Source organism: Urocitellus parryii, chromosome 1, assembly GCF_045843805.1.
Source record: "Urocitellus parryii isolate mUroPar1 chromosome 1, mUroPar1.hap1, whole genome shotgun sequence".
Taxonomy (NCBI): domain Eukaryota; kingdom Metazoa; phylum Chordata; class Mammalia; order Rodentia; family Sciuridae; genus Urocitellus; species Urocitellus parryii.
In genome coordinates this window covers 233,330,663-233,356,913 of record NC_135531.1, presented here as the reverse complement: position 1 = coordinate 233,356,913, position 26,251 = coordinate 233,330,663, and the positions used below count along the sequence as shown (strand labels likewise).

Here is a 26,251-nt window from a genome sequence, read left to right as displayed (position 1 = left end):
AGGGATATTTTACTTCCCAGGGTTTTATTTTTGCCTAATTAGCTTGGAAACTCAGGGTAGCAGTCTGCTCATGCCTTCTCAGGGCAAGAGTCTGCTCATGTCTTCTAGGTTTTGGTGCATTTATCTTATTTAAATATATATATTGCCAATGGGGGAATATATATAATATATATTATATAGAAAAGAATATTATGACTCTTCTCACCCCTCTTCTACCTAAAAATCCAGAACCTCAGAATGTGAACTTTTTGAGAAATATTATCTTTCTAGATGTAATTAAGATGTAAGATGAAAATTAGGATGAAGTCATGTTGGATTAAGGTGGATATTAAATCCAATCATTGATGTCATTATAAGAGGACAGGATATGTAAATGCACAGTTTGAAGAAAGAGTGGCATGTGGAGATGAAGAAAGAAATTGGAGCAACTGTCTATAGACCAAAAGACTTCAGGGATTGTGGGTGACCACCCAAAACTAGGAGACAGGAATGAACAGACTCCCACTCTCAGTTTCCAAGAAGAACTCACCCTTATGTTGGGCTTCTGGTCTAAACCTATGATACAATGCATTTATGTTGTTTTAGGCCACTCAGTTTGTGGTAAATTGTTATGTCAGCCCTTGCAAGCTAGTATATATGTTAAGTCTACCATAAACTGATATTAAATGTAGGGAAATTTGTTCAAATTCTTTTAAAAATATCACTGGGAACATTTAATGACATGAGAGATAACTACCATCATATTTGAGTGAGTACTAGGTTTGATATTTGAACAAGTTGGCCAATAATAGCTATTTAATAAACATCCAAATTACATATAAGTATTTTTATTCATATGAATAAACTTAAATTGACATCTAGATTTAACCAAGGGTGACCTAAAAAATCCCTATTCTGTATTTTTAAAACATACCAAGGGCTGGGGATGTGGCTCAAGCGGTAGCACACTCGCCAGGCATGCGTGCGGCCCGGGTTTGATCCTCAGCACCACATACAAAGATGTTGTGTCCACCGAGAACTAAAAAATAAATATTAAAAAAATTTCCTCTCTATCTAAAAAAATATTTTAAAAACATACCAAATATCATTTTTCATTTAATCTTCATGTGAAAAGTGCCACATATATTTGATTTGTGGGACAACATGTATATAAATAAATAGAGCCTCTGGAAAAACAAAATTTGACAACATGCAAAATTATATAATTGTTTACAAATAAATTTAAAGTGCCACCACTTCTAAAAATTGTATTCCCCTTTTCAGGTCTTTTAGGAACTCGAGTCAGTACTCACCTCATAAGCATAAAATCCAGAGGCTAGGACTCCTTCCTCAGTTGGGGGCTCTACATATGATTATTTGACTGTTCCCATTGGTCTAAACACAAGTTGGTTTTTATTTTCTCTGAAGACATTCACTTAATCAGAAGTGTTGCTTCTGTCTCTCATTTGCTTTCTTTCTAGTTTCTTGGTCACTCTTACTCAAACATGAGTAAGAACATGAACAAGGGGGAGGAGCTGCTTCTTGCTTTATATTATTTGAGCTGCTGAGTCTCATCTTTGTCCAATTTGGTTTTATTTTTTAAGCCAGTTTGAGTTGGACTCCTTTTTTTTTTTTTTGCCACACACAATGAGAATTTCCTGATAAAAGAGAGACTGTAATTTTACTGTTGTTTGGTCATCTTTGTACACTAAGATGAAGAAAACACTGGATCTAGGGAAGATGAAATTGAGTTAAGGTGTGGGTATGATTGATTGAGAAAAGTGTTGGGTAATGTAAAGGACAGGCCATAGGCAAACAATTACATGGAATAAGAAGAATACTTATTTCAAGAGACAAGTCAGGATGGGAAAGAGAAGTTTAGGAGAAGAGGTACGAAAGTAGTGGGAATTTATGCTTATGAAGAATTTTATAATAAAATTTCATGAAGATAGAAGTATGTTCATTCTCTAAGTGAGATGGAGTTTGTCAGCTTTTCATTACTGTGATCAAAATAACTAAAGAGAATAAGTTGGAGGAGGAAAAGCTTATTTTAGACCATGGCTTCAGAGTTCTGAATAGGTGCTCAACTGACTTCATTGTTCTGGGTCCAAGTGAAGCAGAACATCATGGCAGAGGAGAGCTACTCTGCTCGTGGCAGCAAGGAAGTAGTGAGAGAACAGGGGGGTGGCAGGGACAAAATGTAAACTCCCAAGCACCCCTGGTGACCTACTTCCTCCAGCCATACCCCGCCTGCCTATACCTCTATTAATCACCCAGTTAATCCACTCAAATTATTAACCCCTCATAAGGATCAATCCATTGATTAGGTCACAGCTCTCATAATCTAATCATTTCACCTCCTGCATTAGCACAGTAGCTTTAGGGGGACACTTCATACCCAAACCATAATGGGGTTGAAGGAGAACACCAGAGGTCTAGATTATCTTCTCTGGGGATCAGAAGGGGAGGCTCCATTAAGACTAATCAATATTAGTACAATAGGGCTTAGGGACAAGCAAAGTTCAAAGACCATGATATTATAGTAGTTTGTCATAACCTCAGTCTATCTTCTACAATAATAGCTTTCAGTGGCCCATATTTCAGTGTGAGAAAAGCAGATAAATGCAGTATTTTATGGAGTTTGGACAAGAGAGATGAAAGTGCTGCTGACAGTGAAGCTGAAGTGATATGACACAGGACCCAGTAAAGGAGAAGTGAATCCATCTGGTGTACGGACAAAGATGGCCCCATCAATTCTGTAGTAACTTGGAAAACAAAATATACCTAAGGAGCTTCTATATCCAGCTACGGATATTTTCAGCAGAATATTGCAATTGCTAAACAGTTTCTTTTAGACACAAAAGAAAGTTTTTCAAGAGAGAAATGAGCAAGCATAATATAGATGTAGAGAGCACAGGATGGACTCCCCTGGATAGAAAAATATTCTAAAAGCAAGAAATGACCCCAAAGATGAAAAGCAGGGTGCTTACCGATAAATAGGTGTCCAATCAAGCTCCAGTCAAGGGTGCAGATAGAACACACAGCTTACCTGTTCAAAAATATTCCTATGAATTCCTATGAACATATACCACAATAACCTGACTTGAATCCAAAGTAGACAGAAACCAGTCTTGAAGAGATTTGTAGTAATAACTTTTGTATAATATGACACTTTATATATTTAAATGCCACATTGTATATGTTTGTCTTCAGTTTTCTCATACAATAATCTGACACCAAATGTCTGGGTACTTTCGTACCAACCAGTTTTCCAATTTTTGGTGGACACTGACTAGATGTCCTACAATTTAACTTAATTCTAGCACTACTCAGAATCAGTGCAGAACTACAGTCTAATGGTTCAGTCCCACCAGACTGCCCTCCCCTGCAGATGTCATTTGCAAGTCCAGGTTTCCTATACTCCAAACTGACTGGCTACAAATTGGAGGAATGTCCTCCTTAGTTCAATAATTTTCTAGAATTGCTTACAAGACTCAGGGAAAAGTTTACTTATGTTTACCAATTTACCATAAAGGATACAACTCAGGAAGAGCCAAATGGAAGAGACATATAGGGTCTGTGTTAGGGGAGTTTCCACATCTTTTCCAGGTGCATGGCCCTCTGAGCACCTCCATGTGTCACTAGCCCAGAAGCTCTCTGAACTCCTTCTTTTAGGGGTTTTATGGAGGCTTTATCATGTAGGCATGATTAACTAAATCACTAGCCAATGATGATTAATATTATCCCCTGTCCTCTCTCAGAGGTCAGGGATGAGGCTGAAAAGTTGCAACCCTCTAATCACATGATTAGCTTTTTGGGTAACTAGTGCACTGTTCTTAGGGGTTTTCCAAAAGTCATCTCATTAACATAAACTCAGATATGGGGACAGAGGTTTGCTATAAATAACAAAAGACAGCCCTTTAACCTTTATCTCTATGAAGCTACATCAGGAGCCAGATATAAAAGTCTAACCAAATAGAGAGCTCAAAGCATTTGACAATAACTGCTAACAATGCTCTACTGTAGAAACTCTTTTTAAAATATTGTTTTTAGTTGTAGATGGATACAATACCTGTATTTGTGTGTGTGCGTGTGTGTGTGTGTGTGTGTGTGTGTGTGTGTATGGTGCTGAGTATCGAATCCAGTACCTCACATGTGCTAGGCATGTGCTCTACCAGTGAGCTGCAACCCCAGCCTTGTACTGTAGAATCTTAAGTTAGGTATAACCAGGCACACAAAGGAAATAAAGAAAGAAAAGAAAGTAAGAAATAAAACAACCTCTTAAGAAAAGTTCCCATTTTTGCTTTAAACACTTTTATAGAGATGATATCCTAGTACCCTAGCATATTTCTGAAAGCCACCAGAAATATGTGGAGTCCTTTTTACCACATAGGGATTTTAAAGCAGACAGTTGCAAAACCCCTGATATCTTAATGACATCACATGGGATGAGCAAACCCAGGAACAGTCTGACTCCAGACTTCTTGATAAATAGTTTTTTTTTTTTTTTTTTGCATTAGAGATTGAACCCAGAGCCTCACACATGCTAGGAAAGCAACGAACCACATCCCCAGCCCTTTTTACTTTTTATTTAAGATAGGGTCTTGCTAAGTTACTCAGATTGGCCTGGAACTTGGGATCCTCTTGTCTCAGCTCTCCCAAGTAGCTGGGATTACAGGCATGCAACACTATGTCCAACTAATATCTTTTTATGTGAGAAATAAAATATTATTTAAAAACCACTGCTATGTATATAAGTGGTAGACAGATTCACACCAAATGGTGACAGATTAATGAAGTAATCATCAAAGACAGTGAATCCAGGATAAACTCTTAGATGCCCAGGAGTGAGAAGGCTGAAAGCAATGATCCATTTTCAATAGTGAGTAGGGGCATTGCATCTTTTCTATAATGCATTTTCATAGCTATAATATAAACTGTACCCATAGTGTGGAACTTGAACATAGATCTCTTATTTAAATTTCTGATTTCATTTGTGTGCCTGGTTATATCTAATTTAAGATTCTACAGTACAGTATTGCTAGCAGTTATTGTCAAATGCTTTGAGCTGTCTATTTGGTGAAAATACATTTGAAATTTTGACTACAAGTTTATGAACATCAGAACCCACCTAAGAGGGGGGATTTTTAAACACTCAAGAAAGGGAGAGAGCCTATTTCATTGTTGCCCATTGAAATGCTAAAGATCACATTGGGTGAGTGAGGTATATTCTAGAACATTGCTGAGCAATTTGTTTTAAACATAGTTTCAGTCTAAGTACAAAAAACTGGCACATGCAAAAATTTTGATATTATGACTGTGGGATTCTAGGATTTGTTCTATTTTTTTTTCCAGTCATTGTTGCAGGGACATATGGACCTGTACCTTTTAGGCAGCAGGAACCAGAGAAGCAGGAACATTCTGACAAAATCTCCACTCAGCATGAGAAGGAAGCTGTTCCCTTGATACCTTGACAACATGCCCATTTAGCATCAGAAATAGCCAAGAGGCGGACACAACTAAAACTCACCTCACTCAAAATAGATGTTGACATGGAAAAAATAAATATGGCCTGCTTTTGTGAATTTTTATTCTCACCCATAAGGCATAATGGGCTCAGCGATATCAAAAATTAATATAGGAGTTCAATATGAAAAGTTAATTTATTCATCACGCATTCAACACATTTATTGAGCATCTGTTATCAAAAGCATTGTTCTGAACACAAGAGATAGAGCCATAAATAAGCAGACGAGGTCATTGCTTTCACAGAGTTACTGCCAATTTGATGGAAGAGGGAAGACAGAAATAAGTAAACAAATAAATCAACTGCATACTTTTATGTAGCAAAAAGTGAAATGAAGGAATAAACATTAAGTAGGGATCAGCTTTTACTTGGTTGGACAGGGAAGATATTCTGAGTGGATAAGGTGACATCAACCCAGATATTGAGCAAAGCCAGACCAGACTGATGTGTGTTGAAGGCACTACCTGGTGTATATGCTCATGTCTGTATATACTGAGTCATAAAATAATTTCAAAAAGAGCAATGCAACATAGAAAATGAATGGGACTGTATTCTCTGAGAAGAACCATGCCCTCAAAGGAAAAGGAATTTAAAAAGCAGATTTCCATAACAACTAAAAATTTCAGAATAAAGTTAGTGATGTAGTGTGGAAGTTGTCCATCTCTTTTGGACTATCTCTCTGCAATTGCCCATAATCTATCACTATGATACATTTTTCCAAATGTTGAATTTTCATTTTGGTTTCCTCCCTCTTTTAGTTTTTTCACCTATTTTAAATTTCTAGTATTACTCTTTGTAATTTTCTCCGATGCATGTTTTATCTTTACATCATTTTCATTGCATACGTATCCATTTTGTAAAGATTTTTAGAGACTTCTAGTTTGTTTACACATTTTTAAAAAATTGACTACAGTTATCATAATGTTGACTTTGTGTGTAAACATTGTGCACATAAAACATTGAAACTTCCTCAAAAAATGAACAGCTCTCTGTTTTGTACATCTGCATTTGGGAAAGATTTTCCTGAGATCTCAGCTCTTTGGGTAATTATATATGTGAAGCGACCCATTGTAGTTTTCAACTGACATCATCGAAAGACTTAGATTGTCACAGTATTTCAAATGACTGCAGTCATAAATCTAGGTGCACACAATTATGAGTTATAGTGCTAGACATTTGTACATTTCACTTTTTTCATATATTTTATTATGAATATGGTTTGTTTGCTCATAAGTGCTATAACTGTGCAACTGTTTTTAGTACACCTGTTTATGCTTGCCAAAGTGTGTTATTATTATCTATTTTATTATAGAGTGGCCTATGAAGTATTCACTCATATCTTCATGTTTCTCAAATACATCCCTTTTAAAAATGTAAATAAATATATTTAAAATTCTTTGAAATTATTTTTTCCAAAATTATACTTTTGGGATCTTTTAGGATTTAAGCCTTTAGGAATTTTCATCTTTTAGGAATGTCAACATTCATTTCTTTGTCTTTTGGGATTTGGGTCCAAAACTGATTCATATAAATAACACATGAATGCATAAAATTATTTTCAAAAGATCTTTCAGGGAGCTTCCTGAACATTGTTTTTCTTGCACTGGTGTAGCTTGAGTATTTGTTTCCAGAGCATTAAACAGCAAGGGTCCTAGTTTAACAGTCAAATAGTCACTTTATGTTAGGGATTTGGTGAAGTCAAGAGACAGTGTCTCCATCCCTGTTTCTTAGAAATCCAAGTCTAAAAGGAAGACCATGAAAATCTCTGCTATTTTCACATTTTTAGTAAGCCATTAAGTATGCTCTGCAAACAAAACACCCAAGCTTCCAGGAGAAGCAAGGCAAAGCTCAGGGACCCTACGCCATGAGTCAGCCTCTTGAAGTCACCTTCTCAGTGCCACAGATGGAGGCTGATGAATCTGCACCCAACAAAGATAGTGCAATGGGGGAAGTAGGTGTAGTTCTGGTCCAGACCTACTGGTATAGATCTGCACTTTGGCCAGTGGATATTCAATCCTATGTCACTCCCTTTGGTCTCCCAAGTCTGTTGGCTTCCAGGTTTGGAGTTTGTAAGGCAAACAATTGAATGCTTATGGTTATCAAATTACCATCAACATAGATCCTTTTCAAACTCTAGTCAACAGTATGTATTTTATTAAGGAGTGGTCACTGGAGGTGGAATAAAATCCAAGCTCACACCATGACCTGTGTGACCACATGTGCTTTACTTCCTGCCCACCTGCTCAAAACCCATTTTCGATTATGTTTCTTCCATTCTTTCCTACCCATGTGTCCTACCACACTGGCCCTTATTCTCTTCAAATAGCTAAGCCCATTTTCATTCAGGGTCTTTGCTGTTGCTATTTACTCTGTCTGGTACATTTTTCAAGTAAATTATGTAATTAACTTTTCATCTTACTGCATGCATTATTTTTGAAACAATAACTTTGCTAGCTTTTTCAGGCAAGTGTGGCTTTAATTCATTAAAACTTCCTGGAGTTTCCTCAGCTAGAAGAAATGGCAATGCATACAAATGATAAATTCTAAAACCAAAGATTTTGTCATTGACATAGGCAAGAAAGGAATGGACAATTCTGTTCTCAGAGTTTGGCTTTCTATTCCTTTTTATGTAGCTCCCCCCCCCACACACACACACACATTTTTTCCCCATGGGAATTATGGTCTTGGGGATTTTGGGCTTTCAGGATTTATCATTTGGGATTTTAATCTTTCAGGATTGTGATTTTTGGGATTTTAGTCTTTAGGGATTTTAGACTTTATAGATTTTGATCTTTCAGGATTTCAACATTTAGGATTATGGCATTTGGGATTCGCACCAGCATGGATCATTTATGGGACAACTGATCTTCAGGAACTAAGGGGAAAAATTGAGGTACCTTGGCTTTATTGTTACATATAAATGTTGAAAGAGTTCATTCATTCTTTCAGAATTTTTTTTTAGCACTCACTATGTATTAGGATATGTACTAGATTCTGGGAATTTAACAGTAAATAGGATAAACTCTGTGCTGTTAAGGAGTTTAATCTCTATCAATAACAACATTCAATGCTTATATTCAATACCGAGTACATTGACTCATTCAGTAGGGAAGCTGTACCAATAAAGAAGTTAACATACAAGAGATAATAATAATTGCTGTAAAGAAAAATAAAGAAGGGCATGGTACAGAAATGAATACAACCTGAACATGTTTATGTTCCAATCCTCAGATCCTGTGATATGTTATCTTATATGGCAAAAGGGACTTCGCAAATGTAATTGAGTTAAGGATATTAATGTAGACCTAATGTAATCACAGGATATCAGAGGGAGAGAGAATGGCCAAAGTCAAATGTCAAATAAAAAGAGAACTAAGGACAGAAACAAAGAGGACAGAACGTGATTAATAGGTGGCTTTGAAGATGGAGAAAGGGGTTATGAGCAAAGAAACACAGATGATCTCTAGAAGCTGGAAGGAGTGCATTCTCCCCTGGAGCCTCCAGAAGGAATGCCTCTTGGCTGACACCTTGATTTTACTCCAGTGAAGTTGATTTGGATTTCTGACCTCCAGGAATATAAGATAATATGATTTTTTTAAGCACTGAGTTTGTTGTAATCCATTTACAGCAGCAGAAAACCAATATACAGTGTTATAGAAGGTAGATTATCGGGGTTACTCAGAAATGGCCTCTTGAGGAGGTGACATTAAGCAGAAAAGTGTGCAAAATGGGGAGTAAGACATTTGGCTGGCTATGGGAGTGGGCAGAGGGAGCATTCCAGCCAACGGGAACAGCAAGAGATAATGCTCCAAGAAGGAAGTATGCTCAGTGTGTCTGAGTACCAGAATGAACAAGAGGAAGAAGTTAGTAGATACCTTAGGGAGGTAGCTGGAGGCCAGATTATGTAGAACTTTGTAGTTTTGCTAAGCATTTTGATTACATTCCAAGAGTGATGAGAAGTCACTGAAAGGTTATAAGCAGGGAGTGACATGCTCTTGTCACTATTAAAGACATGATATAAATGCTAAGTGGAAAATAGATTCTGAGCTGGAAGTATCAATACACCTGAGAGGTGCAGAACCATAGGCTAAGATGAGAGGGGGCTGAAAAGAGTATATATTGAAGATGAAGTGGACCAGATTTGCTAGTTGATTGGAAGTGATATATAAGACAAAGTGGGAGATAAGAATGATATCAGAGAGTCTGATAACACTATTTGCTGATTCAAAATATTCTGGGACTATGATGAAAAATCATGAATTTTGTTTTAGATGCTATTGGATAAGTCAGTAGAGGTGTCAGGTTGGCAGTTGGACATAACATCTGGAGTTCAGGAGATTAAATTGGATGGATGCCATCTCTTTTGCAGCATAGGTAGTGTATAAAGCATGGAACTGACGTGTGTAGATAGATCTTGAGCACAGAGCTCTGGGGCATTGCATTTTAGTTCCCTGGAAGAGGGCATCTCATCTATGGGGGAAAAAATGGAACATGGTCCTTATTACTTCCATATTTAAGGCAATTCAATGCCAATGTTTTTGACTTCTGGCCTGACGGAAGCTTGAAAAATGGCAACTTGGCCCTGTGCAAAGGTCTTAAGAAGTAGTCATTGCCTTGGCCTATTTGCCCTGGCTCTCAGTGAGCTTTTAAAATGCCAGTGAGCTCTAATCCTGTTGATTGACCCACAGCTGTGAATACAAGATGCTGACTCCAGAAGTGCAACTCATTCTGGAAAGGGCACCATCACTTTCCCCCTAAGGACTTCTGAGAGAGCCACCTGAAGTCTGCATAGGCTTAGCAGCAGCTGCACTTCTACTCAATCAGATCAAACTGAAGTTCTTTTTTGCTTCCTGAGGAACCCTGGGTATTTGTTTTTAGAACACTGAACAGTAAGAATCCTCGCTTAACTGACACACAAGTGCTTTATGTTTGAAAAGGATTTGGCTAGGCCTGTGTCTTACTAGACTGGCTGGAAAAACTCCTGTTACGGTTAGGTCTTCTTTCTTAATCTGCTGTTTGATGGTGAGGACAAGAAGAGAAGTGGCTGCCTGTCTAATGGAATCATTTTGGCACTAGCACACCAGTCCTAGATTCACAACTCTCTTTAACTCCTGAATTTTTCTTAGAATTATAATGACCCTATATAAAGCCTCCTGCTTTACCTCCCAGTCTGCTCCTCCACTGGGGACTAACTTTCTCCCTGCATGCTTCCCCACCACAAATTACTCCCTGTGTTGTTACATTTCTTAAAGCAGTTATTCTCAGCCTTTGCTAAACACTGGAATCACCTGGGGAACTTTAAAAAATCCTGAAGTCTGGGTCCTGTCCCCAGAGATTCCAACTTAATTGTCTTCCAGTATGGCCCAGACAATTGGATTCTTAAAAGCTCCCTAGGTGACCTACATACAGCCATGATTGAGAACCACAGGCCTCCAGACTCTATGTTTTCTAGATTAACAACCACCACCACCACCACCACCACAAAAATCGAATTTTAGGAACTCAAACTATGAAGGTTAAAAGTGAAGGCCCCAGGGATCCTCCTCTTTTACAGATGACATTACTGAACAGCAGTAGCCTTTTGGAGAACAAATGATGCTGCTTGTAATCTCTACAGTACTGCCAGATCCAAACAAAGGCAAGAGTTCAGAGAAGGGAAAAGTATGACCTTATATGCTAACAGCATGGGGACACCTTCCTTTAAAACTAAATTTGTCAGAAGCAAATTTGTGTATGCAAAGCAGAAGTTTCAGGAGATGAGTTCCCACTCTGTCCCAACTCTCTACAGATCATCTCTCCTAGACATGCAAAAGGAGTCATCAAGTAGCACCTCTGCTCTTCAGGAAGCTCACTGGAAAGGAGGTGGAAAGAGCCTTCCACGCTTCCAACTCAAAATGTGCACTATGGCCAGCAGCCCTCGTCTTCATCTAGTAGTTTCTTAGAAATTTAGTATTTGCTGGGGCTGGGGTTGTGGCTCAGTGGTAGAGTGCTCGCCTAGAAATTTAGTATTTGGGGCCCCCTTCCAGACCTACTCAGTAAGAATCTGCATTTTAACAAGATGCCCATGCAATATGCAATTCAAAGTTTGAGGAGCATTGGTTCATAGGACTCCAGGTAATAATGCGACGCGCCTAATTCTTTCGAACACCCAAGGCCCAAATGGAGGCCGTCACTTATTTCTCCTCCCGGAGTGGGTAGTCTTGTGGTGAGTGGTGGAGAAGAAGCTTGTCAGGGCTAGGTGCAGACTAGGTCCAGGGCGGTTCCTCCCGCGCCACGCCTCACTCCTGGGTCTCAGCGGGACGCGCCGTTGCTGCGGCAGCGCCTGACGCAGCAAGAGCAGTGGCTGCGGTGGCCTCCTCCTCTTTCTCCAAAGGCCTCCCCGGACCCCAAACTCGGGCCCAGCCTAGGCTCCTCCATGCCACGGAGGAGACGCCACAGCCGGGTGAGCGCCCAGGAGGGCGGCCGGGAGGAAGAGGCGCCCCCAGAAGTGGCAGCCTTGTCGCAGTCCCCACAGAAGTTCCAAGAGACCGCCGATCCGGTTTTGCTCCGGGGCATCTTCGAGATCCGGAGGGGCAGCTGCGACGTGGTACTGAGCCAACGGGCCCTGAAGTGGCGGCCCATTCAGCCCGAGCGCCCGGCGGGTGAGTGCCAGTCCCGGTGCCACAGTCTCCCAGGCAGCATAGCTCGGGTGCTTCCGCTCCGCCTCCTCTTCACTCCTCTCGCCTCCCCTCTCCTGCTGTGCCCCTGTTGGCTACAGTGTCCTCGACAGTGCCTCCTCCCTCCCAAATGGGGAAATGTGTGCAACTCCCCTGTCTCCACCAGCTAGGCTTTCCCTTCCAGGGCACTTCCCGACAGACGTCACGTCACGCTCAGTTCCTGCAGAGCGCAGAGAAACTTGAACCCGCAAGGGGAGGTGATTTACAAGTGGTGGGAGGAGGTGATTTACAAGTGGTGAGGGGAGGTGATTTACAAGTGTGGGGGGAGGTGATTTACAAGGGGGGAGGACGCCAACTACTCCACCCCACCTAATTGATGCTTCAGTCCAACTTCTGAAGGTACACTGATAGTATAAACCGTTCACAAAGTGTCTACCACATGGGTTCTGAATCCAACTCTCATTTTAATGTCTCATAACCCCAATATTTGGGGGTTCCGGGATTTGCCCACCGTCACATTCGTTGCCACTGTGGAGCTTGTTCAGGCTGTCTAGAAACTCGATTTGGGGTGTTAACTCAAAATCTGGTTTCCTTGGATTTGCCTTTACTCATTTAAAATTTTAGTGCAGTCATGCTGCAGTTTACAATAGAAATATTTCAAGTCTTAACCCAGAGACGACTCAGTAGAAAACGTTGGAATTTGATACATAAGCCTGTTTTAGTTAAGTAAAAAATTTTTAAAAATTGCCTTTCCCTATTGGTAAACTAGACATCATGGGCTGTTGATGTTATAGAAAGCAGCAGTCACTGTTCTAAAGTATCTTGTTCAAAAGTCTAACAAAATGAAACCCTCTAGTTGGAACCCAGCATGGGTTATGGATGGGAATTCTGTATGTGCTGTCTGTCATGCCCCTTACTGAACTAAATCTATCTTTGACTTTGATTACAATGTTTTCAGGTGTTTTGAAAACCAAGGTGATTTATTTTCTCCAACCTTTGAAATTAAAAGCTAGCAAGATGATTATGGAATTATTCTGTGAGTCTTTAAGTTAGCTTAAGTTATGTGATATAGAAGTTTATAATCAGAACCCTAAGAGCCAATTTAACCTACAATAAAGCTAAAATACTATAGAATTAGAATTAGACATTGTGTGATGAAAAACCATACAAATCAATGTTTCAGTGCTGGTACATGGAAAAGCAAATAATGACATGAAAAAAGAAATGTCATTTTATATTGAGTGGTGATTGAGGAAAAGTAGGTTTAATTAGCTCTCCTGGTAATGGAGTTTAAAAAGACAACTTGACAGTTTCATAACTCTAAAGGTTCCAATACTGATTCTTTAATTTCACCCGAAAACCTTTTGGTTTCCTTTCCTTTATATGAGTGTACTACTTTTTCTTTGTAATTAATGCCTGGCTTTTAAACCACTTTGGGCCTCTAAATTTGGAGCCACAGAAGTTGAATTAATTTAAACTGAACAATGAAAACTAATGAATGAATTTGATTGGAACTGGTGAATTTGGTCAGAAAATGGAAGAGAAAACACATCAAAGTTATGGTACTTGGGAGGACATGGAATGATAGGATAAGGTGGGGGAGACCATGTCCATTGATGGTTGATGGGTGACTTGCTGTCCCAGGAAAGGAGAGGATGAAGATGTAGAAAGGTCTCTGGGCATTATTAGATCAAACATATGGAATATTTTAAGACCACCCAGTTTTAAACCTCATAGTGTCTTAGTTGTTTTCACTGAGATAAGATACCATGCAATCTTTCCCTGATTTCCTATCTTGAGCAATGTGAGCAAAGACACTGAAGTGTTTTATGAGGGCTATCACGGCCAAAATTGTGACTAATTGATGGTGTTGCTGGCAGAGTAAATGAGGATAACTATAGTGATTTATATGCTCTTTATTGGGTTCAAGGGTAACTTGGAATAATAACTGTTACCCTTCCTCACAGAAGTGAGGCTTGTGTGGAGAGCATAAGTCAAGGTGGGAGGTTCAGAAGCATTAGCACTCATCTTTGGTATTATTTTTTAATGGAAGCAATGTTTTTAGTATATTAGTTCTAGTCAATGAATATGTTAACCTAATCAGCAGTTACTCTATTAATGGATATTTTGGTACTTATGCTAAGGTGCTTTGCTAGATGCTGTGAAGATGAAAAATGACCTGGTATATTTTCCTTCAGGAAATTGTACTTTTCAGGAAAGACATGTGACTCCAATAAAACTCTGTGTCACCAAACATTAGGAAACTAATAACTTTTTTTGTTAAGTGATATAAAGATCCATAAGTTGTGGGCCCTGCCTCTAAGTATTTCAATGTGTTTAGAGGGGAGGAATATGTTTTTGACAGGACTCTAATCATGCAGAAACAATTTTCTGTTTAAGTCACTACTCTCCCCCTCAAAACAATAGCTGAAAACTGTTTCATGAAGGGTTGTGGTTTTGTATTATTTTCCTAGGGTTGTAGTATCAAATCAGTACAAATTTGGTGGCTTAAAATGCAGGACTGTATTTTTTTTTCATAGTTTTGGAGGCTACAAGTCACTTAAGATGTCATTAGGGAGCTGGGTGCAGCTTGGGTTAAGTGCTTGTTTGGTGTGTGTGAGGCCTGGTTTCCATGTGCATCCTCCTTCTGAAAGCTTGAGTGGGTCCTCCTTTGCCTCCTTTAGTTCTGGTGGCTCTGGAGTTCCTCTGCTTGGGGCAGCAGAACTGTTGGCTGTGTCTTCACAAGGCCTTCCCCTCCTTCTCTGCATGCCCTATTTGTAAAGGCAGAAATTATTGAACTTAAGATTACCCTAAACCCTGAGTGATCTCATCTTAAAATCCTTAATTACATGGCAAAGATTTTCTTTCCCAATATGGTCATATTCTGATGTCCAACTGCATTGGAGTTTTGGGGAACACTTTTAAATGTAGTAAAAAGATGTAATGGGTGTGGGAGAAAAATTTTAGATTGAAGTAATAAAGGAAGAAAATAAAAGGCTGTCTTCTGGGAATAGTGACTGATAGAGCCTGTCAAAGTATAGGAGTAAGAGAATATTTCACAGGCAAATAGACACCTGAAGGTAAGAAGTTTGAGTTTTATTAGTAGGAAGTAGGAAGTTTTCTCCTGGTTTTTCTTCTACATTTATTTAAAACTGTTATCTGACTTTGTTCCCTCCTTATCCCAATTCCTGTCATTGCTGATGGCCATTGCTCTCTGACCTTCTAGATCTCTTCCCTTTTGGTGACTTTCACCTTCATTCCAGTTTGCTACCTGGCTCCATCTTCCCTGGGACATGGATCAGCCCTCTGTGCAGCAATACCACTAGTCAACCTAGTAAGCATAGGTGATTGTCATCTCTCTTCAAAACCAGTCCATCCCATCTCTCCCACCTCTTCTAGGCAGTTGTCTCCTCTCTTGTGCTCTCCTTCTTAGGTCTGCAGCCATTTTTCTCCTCTAGCTCTTTTACCTCCCATTTTGACGTTCCCTACCTTGATCTTCTAAATTCCTCTAGCTGATGCTCTGCCCCTTCTCACTTGCTTTGAAAAAAATGGTTTATTCTCACTGCCTCTTACCTATTTCTCTACCATCTGAGACCTGGCCTCCTTCAATCAAATGAGAAATTTCAGGTCCCACCTATTTGGATTTTTATTTCATTTAACTTTGACTTGGCTCCCTCAGTTCTGTGACACCAGGAACACCTCACTTATTGGTTTCAGATGGGATTTCTTTCTGTTTGCTTGTCAAATGTGGCATTACCAATGAACTTGTTTGGATCTGGTTAATTGTGTACTTTCTGATTTGTGTTGCCCAAAATTCTCAACTACCATTAGTTATCATCAGAAGTGCTATAAATTTTGTATATCCATAAGAAAAACAACTTTTCTTGCTCTTGGTCTTGTTCCCTATCAAGAATATGGAAGTCAGTAATCAGTTGTCAGTCTATTTAACTTTGTTTCTCAGGTTTATGTAAGTTGTGATGGAATGTTTAGATGGAGAACAAGAATTTCTTATACCTTACATTGGAATCATGAGATTCCATATAGAAGTAATAAATACTTTGGCTTAATATGTAAAGGACTGTTTAGGCAGCCACCTGGAATCTAAATGAGGATTTCAAAGGTAATCCCAGCTTGGGTGTCCCTCAGTTACTACTTCAATCAATCATCAATCCTGCTTCTTCTGTTTGCTAAGTGTTTCTCACATATACCTTCCTTCTCTGTCCAGTCAATCATAACCTTAGCTCAGGCCTTATGATCTCACTTGGGCTCCTCCTTTACCTCCCTTGAGCTTGTGCTTAAATGTTACCTTAAAAAGGTAACATTTTGTCTTTTGCCTTTTGCCTCAGGTTGACAGGAAAACCTAAGAGGTTTTCCGGATGCCTATCTAAAATTCCCTTTTGCACATTTCCTGGTTCCTTTTACTCCCTTACATTATTTTGATGGCATTTAAACTCTCATATATGATATGATTTCTGTTGTCTGTCCTCCCCATGACCACCCACTTTAAGAGGACAGGATTTTTTTTCTATTATTGACTGCCCTAATAACAAACAAATGGCATATCATATTAGGGTGATTTGAAGAGTTTTTAAAAGGTAGTTCAGTATTTATTCTTCCCTTATCTGAGTTTTTTTTTCATGGCTTCAGTTACTCACAAAAATACTAAATGGAGAATTCCATAAAAGATTCATAAGTTTTAAGTTGTGTGCTGTTTTGAGGAGTGTGATAAATCACGTGCCACCGGCTCCATCTTCCCTGGGACATGGACCATCCCTCTGTGCAGCATATCCCTGCTGTTCATACTGTCTAGCCAGCAGTCACTCAGTAGCTGTCTTGGTTATCAGGTTGATTATTAGTATTGCAGTGCTTGTACATAGGGTTCAGGATTATCTGCAGTTTTAGGTATTTGCTGGGGATCTTGGAACATATTCCCCATGGGTAAAGGGGAATGACTGTATTTTTAAAGGTGTAGGAAGAATATAAGAATCTTGAAATACTCTTGGGACTAGTGATAAATGGGCAAGTAATACCATTTGTAGGCCCAAAATTGTAAACTGAGAGAGCAGGTGCTGGAGCCTGGATTCAGAGACTATGTGGAGAAAGTTACCAGATAGCTCCTTTTGGCTTTTGCCTCAGGTTGACAGATTTCCTGAGTCAATCCTGCAGGAAGGGAGATAGGAACTAAATTCCTAAGCTTCTTCTCTTCTATCCCATACCACAGCCTATAAGCCAACTAGAAGGCAGCGCACAAGGGGACACTTGATGACTATATAGAGTGGCTTGCCAGGACACAAAGCAGGTGAAAAAGCATGGAGACAGTCTGGCTGGAAAAAAAATATATATTCAGAACATCTGTTATGTTTATTGTTGGTACCTTGAAGAGTGCTTGGCACATAAGCAATATTTGTTGAATGAATGAATTTGTGACTGACTTACTGGTCTCCTGAACTTTAGTTTTGCTAATTGCTTTGTGACTTGATTACTATACTCCTACTTAATACTGACCCCTCATCACCTATGGGAGCAATATCCTTTCCCTCCTCCCAATTTTTACTAAGCATAGGAACAAAACATGGATCTCCAGTATATAACACATGAAGGCAGAGGTCCCTTGATAGCAGTGGATTTCCTCTTCTCCTAGTGGAGATATGATCTCTGTTGAGGAAGGGAGTGGGATGAGAGATATTTTGCATGTGATCTTCATGCTTGGCACCTGCCTACCTCTGCATCTTTCTTCCCTTGTACTTTTCTCATTGTACCACCCCGTAATAGAAAGGATTACAAAAATAGTTCTCCATATACTGTCTTTTCTTAGCTTTTATAGCTACAGGGAATTGGCTTCCTTTGTGCTGCTTTTTTGATGCTTACATGTTTAAATTCATTAAAACCAATAAATAAAGGTTTATTACAGATTTCTTTTTCTCTTTAGGCATAACTGGATCTCATACACAGACACTGAATAAAACTTTGTTGTATTTTCAATTAGATGATAAGCTCCTTGAGGGTCTTTCAAATTTGTATTATTCTTGTACTTCTATTTTAGGAGTTAATGTTGGTCCATTCTCTACTATGAGGGACAGGGCAGGAATGTTCCATTTTGCTCAGCTACAGGGTAGAAAGCAAGGAGCAGGAAGTAGACAAGAATGCCACCACTATAATAGAGATTGTCTACCAAAATGCTTTTATTTAATTGTCTGCAATTGTGCCTGATGATCTGTTGGAATTCACAATTATGGCCATTTTGCTTGTGGATCTTACATGATTTTATTCACAGTAACATAAGTAGTTGTCAAGCTGTCTGTGACCTAGGAAGGAGAAAAGTTCTGAAGAGATGAAAGAAGCATCTGATGATGTTTTTGAGGCCAAACATGAAAGGTCAAATCAACCTGGGTCATGGGATTCTAAGGCAAAGCAGGTCAAGTACAGGGCCCAGGGTGCACAGCTCCCCATGTTGTGCCAAGATTGGATGTAAGGTACCAAAAAACAAGAAGAACGTTTGGACAGGGGACATGGGCAGATGCCACAAATTAATTTGTATATTTCATGATGTAACTGTTAGCTTGTGCTGTTACTGGATCCAATGTTTTTAGAGTTCAATATTTTAAAAACCACCAGTGGTTGTCTATTGCATTGTCCTCAATCTCAACCAAGGACAAATCTTCTGAAATATGTCCTTATTAGGTAGTAAGCTTTTATTTGAAGTGTAAGATTGAAGCAGAATATAGCATCCTCAAAGCTGCACGTGTTTACTGTCTTATGTGACTGAATGTTTTTACCTAGGTCCCATAAAGCCAAAGCTATTGATGGAGAGAGGAAGGAATGGGTGGGATTAGATGCTAAGCTTATATTTTAGTTCATTTAAGAATGATCCACTTAGGTATCTCTGTGACACATGTCAAATGTCTGCAATGCTGTCTCACGATGGTAGGATGTGTCTCCACACAGTCCTCTGAAGTGAGAGCCCTGTAGGGACTAAAAAGTACTGTACATATTTCTGTGCCAGCATGCGATTTTCCAAAACAAAAAGTTTCACAAAACAATTCTCACCATTGCTACGTGAGTCACTCCGATGTTCTGTTTTCATTATAAACATGCTGATTATGACTCACTAAATTAACATCATAATTTCATAAAAGACAGCACCTTGAAGTATGAAAAAGTGCTTCTGGGTGTTTTATAGCCTCTCTCCCCCAGCTGTCTGTAGTCTGCTCCCATCTGTGGTGTAGGACAGATTTCAGGAGTTGGCAAAGGCCCTGAGATCATGTCTCTACAAATAGCAAGGTGTGCAACTGACTCAGGCAAATGACCCTCTGAATTTATTCACCAGAAAAATGAGGGATTTGTATTATATTATGTCTAAACATTATCAATTTTGACCACCTGTGAAGTTGCATTTTAAAGGAAAAAAACTGGGCATGTTGTCAAATAAGAGTAATCTGAGCAAGGTTTGAATGGTCAATGGGGTCAACCGTCTGGTGTGTGTGCAGGGGTGTTGTATTTTACAGCAGGAACTTCTCAGCCCTAATGAGTTTCTAATTAGAAGAACCCCATGGGAAATATGGGCCCTTTACTTCTCTGCCTCAGCTTCAGGGCCTTCTGATGAGAAGTGGGCAATGGCTTCTTAACAGGTCTGGTCTTTGGAGCAAAGAAACCACTTTCTGGAAGAAAAGAGCTGGTCAAGGCAAGTTGTAAGCAGATTTTTTTTTTTCATGAACAACATAAAGGACTAGGTCGTCTGTTTTTGCATTACATTTAATCTTCCTGTAATCTTATAATTTCTGAGCAAAATTTTTGTTTAGTATTAGAATATTGTTTCAAATATTTTATTTTTAAACGAGAGTTTCAAATCACTAGTGTGGTTTACAACTCTATTTTTTAACCAGGTTGCACAACTTCATGATGTAATTTTAAAATAATTATTACCACCACAACTTTGAGTTCAGCTGAATTGGAGGAGTGACCAGAAAATCTGAGAAATCTAGGCTTCAAAATATGGTCTTGAAAATGTTTCTTACTGCTATGAGTCAAAATTAGTTTCTTGAGCTTTGGGTTTATACAAACATATTTACTTTCTGAAAAATTGCAACATGAAAGGTAATGTGGAAAAATGTGAAAATGAGAAAAAATCAATTTGAGAACAACAAGAGTTAGTGATTATGTGGGACTTAGCAGAGCAGGGTATATTCTAAGTATTAATCTGCCTAAGCTGTTTGGGAACAGATGTACGTGAAACAGATACCCGGTGTTCTGTTGTGTACATCCAAAGTGAGACATCTGTCGGTAGACCCTGTGGTCAGAAATAATGGAAGCAGGGGTTAACCCCCCAAATGACCTATTACTCATGTGAATTATTGAAGAACTAATTATTCAGTAAGACTTGATGCTTTGATTCATCAGTCCACACATTAATAAGAAAGTACCTACTTAAAAATTATTAGTGTATTCCAAAGCTGTCAAATTTGAAGGAATTTTTAAAAGATGATGTGAAGATTCAAGTTTACCTAATAACTGCATACACTGTACACTTACAAAGTTTTAAAATTATTAATAGTTTTAAAATGTTAGAAAGGTCTATGCTCAAAGGTTTTACTTTTTATTTAGATAAAATTTTCACAGAAAAGCAAACGTACAGTGACTTTTCTCAAGCAGGCCTGCTAGTTAGGCTTCCTATAATTATAGCAGTGCTTGCATCTGAATTGGTCAATATAGGTGCCACCAGCCACTTGTGGCTAGTTGAGCAGCAAAAATATGGCTAGTGTGACTGATGAACTGTATTTTTAAACAATATTTAATTTTAATTAAATCTAATAGCTACATGCAGCTAGTGGAAACTGCTTTAAACAACACAGCTCTAATACATGAAAAACTGAAAGTGTTTATTTCTGGACTGAGGTTGTAACTTAATGGTAGTGCACTTGACCAGCATGCAGGAGGCCCTGTATTCAATCCTCATCATGGCAAAAAGAAAACAAGTTCATTTTCCTTTATTCCAAGGTTTTAGTTTTAATCTTTATTTCTATATAGAATGAAAGATATAATTTTCAAAAAAAAATTAACCCCAGTGTAGAACTGATGAAGTTGTACAATTTGAGCAACCTATTTATAGACAAGCAAATGAGTTCAAGAGCTATCAAAGAGATAGAGCCCTTTAATATATTTTGTATGTACACAAAATATTATTTGTGAATTAGTAGTAAAGTTGGTTTTGTGTACAAAAATCACTGTGTTTTTCACAATCATTGAGATTTATTGTTTAAGCTGAAATATGGCAAATGCAATCTCTTTCAAGGATTGTTCATTTGAAATCATCACTATCTTAGCTGGTACACTCTGACTCCATGGAAGTTGCAGACTAATGTTATTATTAACTGGGCCACATCCATGTGGCACCATATAAAGAATAGTACTTCTAAAAATGTATTACCATTTTGTTTTCCTTTTGTCTCTCCTCTCTTCCTACCCCACGGGGCCCTGTGGGCCTGGAATTGGTACAGAAGTATCCCACTAGGAGTAAGGAATAGCACTTTCACTGAAGCCAAGGGACAGGCAAATGAGACTCTGATAGGCTGGGCCAAGGTCATTAAACCAGAAAGGGTGATCCAGATGGGACTGTCCAAAGCAGGAGGTCCTGGAGTGAACAGCAGAAATATAAACATGATCAAAGAGGCAGGGCAAGGGATGTGGAGAACAGAGCAACTGAGTATGCAGGAAGATACTATTGCCTACTCTGGCCACTTTTGTAATTTGGAAAAGTGGACCACTCTTGTGTAAAGCACCAAGAATGTGGTAGGTACACCTCACTGCAGTTGTGTCATCTCTGTATCAGACTATTCATCAGAACTTTATTGTTCTTAACTAGCTTAGTGTATTACTTAACTAGGTTATTAGATTACATTTCAGACAGTGACAACTACAACTCTACATGTATCATCAAACTCATACACACAAACCTCTCGAAGGCCTTCCATATGACTGAATTTCTGCCCCCATTTTGGAGGTGCTGTGCTGGTGATGGGGGCTGTATCTGCTAAGCAAGTGAGTTCCATGCATGAGTGTATATGTATGTGTGTGTACATGCAGGTGTGTGCTCCTGTGTTAAGCAAAGGGAAGGAGCTCACAGTAGCTCTTGTGTTTTTCAAGAATAAGTATGTGCTGGAGGAAGTAAAGGAAAGAAGGAAAGGAACAGAGCACTGGGAAATTACGCCCTATACTAACTTTTGCCATACCAACCAGTAGTTAAGATCCTTAGTGTAATAAATGACTGGATCCAGAGGTAGCAGGCAAGTAGGTAATATACACATAAAACTAAAACAAGGAAAAAGGCACAGTTGGTAATTCTTTCTTTTCTTTTTTCTTTTTTCTTGTTTTTGTATAACTGGCATGGTGCTATGGATTTATGGTAAGCCTAAAGATAAGTCTAAAATAATGTACCAGCTGGCATCAGGGAATTCCTATGTATATTCCAAGATTTTCATCAGAAACAGTATCATGGAAACTACCATTGCTGCTACACAACAGTGCCCAGTGCTGACTGAAAATACTGAACATGTATTGGTGTTTACTCTGCTAGGTCCTATGTTAAGTATTTTATGTTGTTTAACCTTCTACTCTAGTTCAGATAGGATTTTTATCCCTAGAGCCCTGAGGTATTAAGTAACTTGTCCAGGGTCATACTTGTAATGGAATAGCTGGGATTCAAATTCTAGTAGTCTGACCAGAGAGCCTGCCCAGTACCTGTTAGGTTATGCTGCTTCCTCAAGATGAAATTCTCCTACTACCTTCAGGAGCCTATCCTTCATCCCAGTTAGTAATAGTGAAGCATCATGGTCTAAACCAAAATTAAAAAACAAAAACAAAAATTTAAAAAAAAAACTTTAAAATAGAGTCATCTGATTTCCTGCAGCCTCTGAGACAGTTCTACCAAAAATAGATAATTCCAATTCTCTGGTCTCTGAAAATTTCCTAGTAAACAAACAAAAAAAGGGAACGATAGATGGCATTTTTTAAAATAAGATTAAAAAAAACAAATATTTTTTGAAATAATTTTTTAGTTGTAGATAGACACAATACCTTTATTTTACTTATTTATTCTTATGTGGTACTAAGAATTGAACCCTCTGTTCACACTTGTGAGATGAGCACTCTACCACTGAGCCACAACATCAGCCCCCAGACCAAATATTTTATTATAGAAACCATCATGTTTTCCCCACATACAACTCTAAGAGGGGTGAGGTTTTATGTAGCACACTATGGAGTTTAAACAATTTTCTTATTTATGGCTACTTTTGCTTCACTTATGCCCTATCCATATCTCTTCTTTCCCTGGAATCATTGGAAGCTATTACACAGCATCATAAAATTTCATTTGTGTACATTTCAGCATGTATTTCTAGGAGATGAGGATTTAAAAATGTAACTACAATGCCATTATTCTAGTGTATATAATCTTTTATATCTTTAAATATTCAGTTACTATTCAGATTCCACTGATAACTTCTTATTTTTTACGTTACCATTGAAAAGAGGTTTATATTAGTTGCTTGCTGTGTGTTTTAAATCTTTTAATTCAGATTGCTCTTCCTTTTTTTTCCCTTGCAATTTATTTTTTGAAAAAATGGGGTTGTCTGGCCCATAGTTTTCTGAAGGAATATGAAATGTTTATTGGCAGCAAATGCCTATAAAGGAGAAAATGATGGGGAAGCCAATTGGTCAGGGATTCCCTTCAGACCATTGGCAACCTGATACCTATCAAGAGAGAGGAAGCAGACTGGGGAAGGCAGAGCCTCAGCCCAAGATGCAGATCTGACAAAGTCTTGGCTTACCTGTGGAGAGAGCTTTCCAGAAAAGCCTGCCCATTAGGAGACTCATCTTGGTCAGAAATGGCCAAACTGCAGCTGTATTAACCCATGGCCTGGAAAGGTGTCACCTGAGGCTCTGGAGCTCAAGTTGGCAGCAGCTAATTGTACTCCTTGCAGTGGAACAGGGAGTCTCTCCTCAAAGAGGATTCCAGCAGCCACAGTGACCAAGGAGGTTCATTACCATTATCATTATCATGAACTCAGGGAGTTAGACATTTTAAATGTACTGTATTTCAGTTCACAGCAATGACTATTCTGACTGGTTCTCAGATGTATCCAACTTTAGATTTTTGATTCAAAGGGAGCCTCTTCAACTTCTGTTTCATTTTGACCTTCTCTCAGCTGTCTTTCTGGAATGGTAAGATATTCCAGGCTCATATGGGATATTTCAAGCCTCAGACAGGGAATTGCCCTATCATGGAAGATTTTTTGGGTAGTGGTTTGAATACTAAGTTTGAGTACTAAGCACACAGTTTGAGTACTAAGTATACTTATTGCTAAAACCTTCCATGTATGGGTCTTGTTACCAGGTTTTACAGACAACAGAGCTAGGAAAAGTGTTTTGGGGTGTGTGTGTGTGTGTATGTGTGTATGTGTGTGTGTGTGTGTGTGTGTGTGTTGGCATGTGGAAGGTACTAGGGATTGAACCCAGTTGTTTTGTTTTTAAAGAGAAAATACCTCATGAGATTATGGTGATACTTCAAATTCCAGTTCAGGACTAAAGTGTTTCTTACTGTGTGTCCTTTCCTCTATTAAAATCCTAACTCCTAATGACAATACTCATTTGTTTATCCTGCCTAACAAACATATATACCTAATAGAATATTGTTATATCAGTGTTATACAATAATATAATTACTGAAAACCATGTAAGTTCTGCAATTTTTGTTGTTGTTCAGAGGTGTCGTCAAATTACTGAAGACACTTGGAATAATTCCTTTCTGAAGGTGTAATTGTTTCACTTTGCTTTTGAGTTTTACACACCGCTTTTCTAAAAGTAGTTTTATTTTATAACTATGTGTAAAAGATTTTATTATTCCAAAGTTGAATTTATTTAGATTCTAAAAAAGTATAACTTTCAACCATGCCCTTCTACTCTTTTTCTTCCTCCTTGTAATAGGTAAACTTATTTGTTTTGTCAAGTATTTGGTTTATTGTTTCCGCCTCAGCCACTACTTTTGAGTTCTCACGCTACTTTGGAGTTCTCCTGGGGATTCCCCAAGAGTTCCCATTGGTTGGGGAAGTGCAGGAGGAGGGATTTCTGGAGGAGATATTTCTGGTGGCTGGTTTCTGGACGAGCAGCGTGGAGTTGGAGTTCGGGAGAATTCCCCGGGAGCGTGTGTGAAGTGTTTTCTTGTAGTTCAAAAATAAAGTTTGTTCCTGCTCCAGTGGCTCGTGTTTTGTGCCCAGCCAGACTGTGGCATTCATTAGCCCAATGTCTCCCTCTACGGCATCGTGGGCAAATACCTGGTATTCTACTCCTTTGAGACCTAGCTTTGTTAAACCCTCCTCCTATGGGGCAATTCCTTTTAAAATGTCCTGTTTGTTCACAATTGTAGCATGTTTTTGGCCTGGCATCTAAAGCCTGTTGTACTACAGCTGCCAAGACTTGCCCTTGTTCATTAATGTCTCTACATAATTTATTATATGTGTTTAAATCTCCATATTTCCATGGTCTAATGACCTCTTTGCACCAACAATTTGCTTGTTCATAAGCCAATTGTTTTATTAATGGCATTGCTTTTTCTGTATCCCAAAAACTCTGGTAGCTGTTTGAATAAGCCTATCTACAAATTCAGCATAAGGTTCATTAGCTCCCTGTATTACCTTAGATAATTGACCTTGCAAATCTCCATGTCCTTGTAAAGTCTTCCATGCCCTAACTGCATCTGCAGCAATTTGTGCATATATAGTAGGATCATATTCAATTTGTTGCCATTGACCCTCATAAGGTCCTTTTCCTAACAACATATCTAGATTTCTTTGAAGGTAACCGGCTGCTGCATTTCGCCTAGCCGTCTCCATGCAAAATTCCTCATTGGCAACCTTCCATAACAAATATTGTCCTCCATTTAGCACAGATTTACACATACTAGCCCAATCTGCTGGCGTCATGTCCAAGTTGGTAATGGATTCGACCATGCTTACAGTGAAGGGTGCTTGAGGACCATAGGTTGTTACAGCCTCCTTTAACTGCTTCACTGTTTTGAAATCTAAAGCACGGTGAA

The 26,251-nt window shown here is 38.8% G+C and overlaps 1 protein-coding gene across 1 annotated transcript in view; it reads left to right on the top strand.

Moving 5' to 3' along the window:
* The first annotated feature begins 11,921 nt into the window (after positions 1-11,921).
* Positions 11,922-26,251, top strand: part of Cerkl (CERK like autophagy regulator) — a 109,557-nt gene continuing 95,227 nt past the window's right edge. The window contains 1 exon segment of the mRNA XM_077799021.1: positions 11,922-12,147. Within this exon segment, the coding sequence (XP_077655147.1) occupies positions 11,922-12,147 (226 nt within the window).